The sequence below is a fragment of the Anastrepha obliqua genome, chromosome 5 (genome assembly GCF_027943255.1).
Source record: "Anastrepha obliqua isolate idAnaObli1 chromosome 5, idAnaObli1_1.0, whole genome shotgun sequence".
In the NCBI taxonomy this organism is placed as follows: domain Eukaryota; kingdom Metazoa; phylum Arthropoda; class Insecta; order Diptera; family Tephritidae; genus Anastrepha; species Anastrepha obliqua.
In genome coordinates, this window is record NC_072896.1 from 22,400,251 (window position 1) to 22,404,489 (window position 4,239).

Consider the following 4,239-nt stretch of genomic DNA (forward strand, 5'->3'; position numbering starts at 1 on the left):
CTCTTTGCTTCGTCGCGTATACGTGAATGCGCGCGTGTGAGCGAGCTAGCTAGCACCGGCAAAGGGTGGTTCATGTTACGTTTAGCCGCATACATATAGACACTCGTGTAACACTGCTACTGCTACTACACAAGCACCACCAACAACCAGCGCGACACACACACGGCCACTGTGTACAAGTAGAGCCGAGAGTCTCGGCTGAGAGTGTTCGTGGTTCGTTAGTAGCGACTTCGTGAAGTCGTGCGCTCGCATACAGCAGCCAGCACACCTCGAACAGGTTTCATGCTCGTCGATCTAAAACAGAAAGGTGCTCAATTCAGTGCTGTGTGGAGGTATTCGCGCGTTAATGCTCCGCGGAAATTGTTGAAAATATTTATCAAGTTGAAGTGAAGAATTGAACAGACAACTCAGCATAAGAAACAATATTTACAAAATAAAAACAATTTTGCTGTTACGAAAAAAAATCTATGAAAAAGCAACGTGCTTTCTTCATTAGCGAAATCAATCGAATGGTTGATGTTAGAAATAAAACGAATTTCGTGTGCAGCGCGTAACCACGGAAATTGAAAGTGAACTTAAAAAAAAATTTATAAAAGTTAACAAAAATTGTGAAAGTGCAAAAAGGCTGGTAGAAAACAGAAATTCAACCGCACTCAAAGCTTTCTTAGAATTGTGTAATAATTGACAATTTTTGTTTGCTAATTTGTGAAAAAAAACAGTATTTAACAAAACGCATTCGCATTACGGCACTCAACGACGAGTCTCGGCACGTTTGGTAGACGGTGAGTGAATGAAGAAGTAGACACAAGTTCTGCCTGCTAACTGTTGAAAAAAATTCAAGTGATTATGAAATAAAATAAACAAACACAAAAAAAAAAGAATAAAATAATTCAAAAACGTTATAAAAAAGTAAGGCAGTGAAAAAATATATAAAAAGCTACTACATCGCAAAAAGTAGAGCTAATTTTTTTTTTAATTTTCAAGTATGTAATCAAAGTGCATAAAATAGCCACAAATACTTGATCCCGCATACGAGTTTGGCAAAAAAAGAGCCACTGTAACTGTCATTTGTCGCACGTAAACAGCCACTCTTGCGCCGCTGCCTAAGTGCAAACTCTAAAAAGAAGCAAAAACAAGAAAAAATCAATAAATAAATAAACACCTCAAAATACACAAAAAATGGTTTCAATTAAGTGCAAATAAAACAGTAACGCCTTGCTACAGTGTGCCACAAAAGTGCACGTATAAAGCGCTTGAAAGCAGTTGGAGGGCAAATAAAATAAAAAAAATAATAATCGCAGATCTCGAGAAGAAACACTTTTGAAAATACCATTGATTAATAGCCACCGCACAAACATGTTGACCATGGAGTCAGATATGAAGGGGGGAATACTGCACGCGACTATGCCGCCGCATCACACTTCCGCCGCTCTGCACGGCCATGCAACTTCGCCGTATAGCGCACTTGGCCCCTTGATGAATCTCGGCCAGTCTCACTTGACGCAATCACATCTGTCTCAGCATCACCATCATATGGCCTCACATTTAGCCAGCAGCGGCGGCGGCGGCCAACAAAGTGGGCTTATCGGCAATGGTGGCGGTGTATCCAGCAATCCGCTCAGCTCGCTACAGTCGAGCATGGTGAACGCCTTGAACGGCAATGCAACGAGTCTGCAGCAGCAACAGCAACACCAGCAACAACAACAGCACGGCTCACCGTTACATAGCTCGAGCGATCTAAGCCCGACACAATCGAGCATTGGCAGCCATCACATGACCTCGCCGGGCGGCCAGCAAACGCATCAGCACGGACATCATCATCCCGGCATGGGTGGCGGTGGTGGTGGTGGCGGCGTAGCGTCCATTGGCGGTAGTCAAGGCGCCGGCGGTTCAACGATTGGCGGCGGTAGCCACAATGTCAATAACAACAACACATCGACCACTAATAAAAACCAACAGAACGCGGAGCGCGTGAAGCGTCCAATGAACGCCTTTATGGTATGGTCGCGCGGTCAGCGCCGCAAAATGGCTTCAGATAATCCAAAAATGCACAACTCGGAAATTTCGAAACGCTTGGGCACGCAATGGAAAGACCTATCCGAGGCGGAGAAGCGGCCATTCATTGACGAAGCGAAAAGGCTGCGCGCAGTGCACATGAAAGAGCATCCCGACTACAAGTATCGTCCAAGACGCAAAACAAAGACTCTAACCAAGTCAAAGGAGAAGTATCCACTTGGCGTTGGCTCACTGCTACAGCCCACAGAGTCGAATGCGCCCACCGCCGCACGCAATTCGAGCGCCTCATCGATTTCCGCCGCACAACAGGCAGCCGCAGTCAATCGTGATATGTATCAGATGAGCGCGCCAAATGGTTACATGCCCAATGGGTATATGATGCATGACCCCTCTGGCGCTGCGTATCAAAATCCGCATAATGCCTACATGGGTAACTACCATCGCTACGACATGTCCCAAATGCATCAGGCGGCCGCAGCGGCTGGTACTCTGAATTACATGAATCCGGCGGCGAGTGGCGGCTATAGTATGTATGGCACAGTATCGGGCGGTCAGACCTCACCGTATGCCAGCATTCAGCAGCCCAGCTCACCCTACAGTAATGTCCAGCAACAGCCTGGCTCGCCGTACGGTCTTACTGGCGGCCAGCCCGGTTCGCAAGTTTCCTGCCAAAGCCACAGCCCTAGCGATTCAAGCATCAAATCGGAACCCGTCTCGCCTAGCCCACTGCATAGCCAAGCGCAGCAGAACTCAGCTTCTGTAGTTATTGCCAACAATAACAACAATCACATAATGAAGCGTGAATATGGCGCGACGCAACAGACACAGGATTTGAATCACCTCATGAATATGTACCACTTGCCGGATGGAATGCAGGCATCAGCAGCCGCGGCCGCCGCCGCCGCGGAACATCAACGCAATCTGATGCACTATCAGAATAGCTCGCCCGATTTGCAACAACAGCACCCGCAACATCAGCAATCGATGCGCGCGATGGCGCCACTTGCTCACATGTGAGAAATGGCCAGTGCCTATGGTCAGTCAGCGCTCGCAATCGCCACAGCCGCATCCACTAATGCCTCCGCTGCCAATGCCATAGCCACAGTCGCCGCCGATTCGTCCGTCAGGGATATGTCTGCAGCGGTGGAGAATGGTTTGACGGTGCCACCAGCATCTACATCCACATCGCCCACCCCGCCCTCAACGCTGATGCATCATTCGCATCACCTATCGCACTTGCAACTCGCGCATCACCACCATCAGCAGCAGCAACAACAACAGCTGCAGCAGCAATTAGAACTGGAGGCACCGCCGCCAGCCAGCGCCTCGAATTTGTCGCTGACGCACCAGTTGCATGCGCAACAAACGGAGAATGGCGGCGGGAATTTACATAACGGTGCCGGTGGTCTACACGGGCAGACGCTCGAGAATGGCGGCGGCGGCGGCGGTGTCAACATGCTGCACAGCTACGTGAATGGCCTGAATGGGCGGCCAAGCCCCACGGCTTCCGGCTCCTCCGGGGGCAGCCGCTCTTCAGCGCACTCGTTGCCGCTGCCCTCGCACTCGCCCGCGCTGCAACATCACGCGAATGGCGGCTATCTGCAGTCGGCCAGCTGCGCTTCCGCGCTCACAGCCACCGCTACAACGGTCGTGTCCTCGGCCATTATGAGTCGACTAGGAGGCGGCGGCGGCGGTGTTGGCGGCGTTAGTCACAACGGCGGCCTGGCGGACGCGAGCAGCAGCGGTCGTGTTAGCGATGGTATAGGCGTTGGTGGTCCTCTAGCGCTGCTGCACCACCATCATCAGCACCATCACCATTTGGCGCCACATCATCACCACCACTCCATATCGCATCAGCACCTCCATCCGCACGATGCATCCGTAGGACTCTTGGATATATCCACGTTGTAAATTACAAACATATAATAAAAAAGGTTAAGTAAAAAAATATAAAAAAAAAATATAAAAATTAACATTAGGTTATGAAAAATAAATTAATTTGAAAATAATATAATTAATTTTATGCAAAAATAGAAGAAAAAACAATTTCGAATAAGTTAATGAAAGAAGTGCGTGTAATGAAGGAGTGAAATATCTAAAAAATAAAAAATAAAAAAACTGTAAAAATTTAATCTATTAATTAAACCACTGTACCCCCTGCGCCCGTCGCGCGTTTTCTTTAGTACACTTTAAGCAACGCAGCAAAGTAGCGAAGTTTACCAA

General features: G+C 48.4%; 2 protein-coding genes across 2 annotated transcripts; both read left to right on the top strand.

Moving 5' to 3' along the window:
* Positions 1 to 320: 320 nt before the first annotated feature.
* Positions 321 to 3,033, top strand: LOC129248504 (transcription factor Sox-2-like). The gene has a single exon (XM_054888074.1). The coding sequence runs from the start codon at positions 1,357 to 1,359 to the stop codon at positions 3,031 to 3,033; it is 1,677 nt and encodes a 558-aa protein (XP_054744049.1). The 5' UTR covers positions 321 to 1,356.
* Positions 3,034 to 3,036: 3 nt separating this feature from the next.
* On the top strand, positions 3,037 to 3,927 carry LOC129247582 (AT-rich interactive domain-containing protein 1B-like). The gene has a single exon (XM_054886763.1). It carries the CDS (start codon positions 3,037 to 3,039, stop codon positions 3,925 to 3,927), a length of 891 nt encoding a protein of 296 aa, XP_054742738.1.
* Positions 3,928 to 4,239: the final 312 nt, after the last annotated feature.

Bases quoted from the DNA above. Each gene is read 5' to 3' on its own strand.
- LOC129248504 (XM_054888074.1), top strand. From the start codon at position 1,357: ATGTTGACCATGGAGTCAGATATGAAGGGGGGAATACTGCACGCGACT.
- LOC129247582 (XM_054886763.1), top strand. From the start codon at position 3,037: ATGGCCAGTGCCTATGGTCAGTCAGCGCTCGCAATCGCCACAGCCGCA.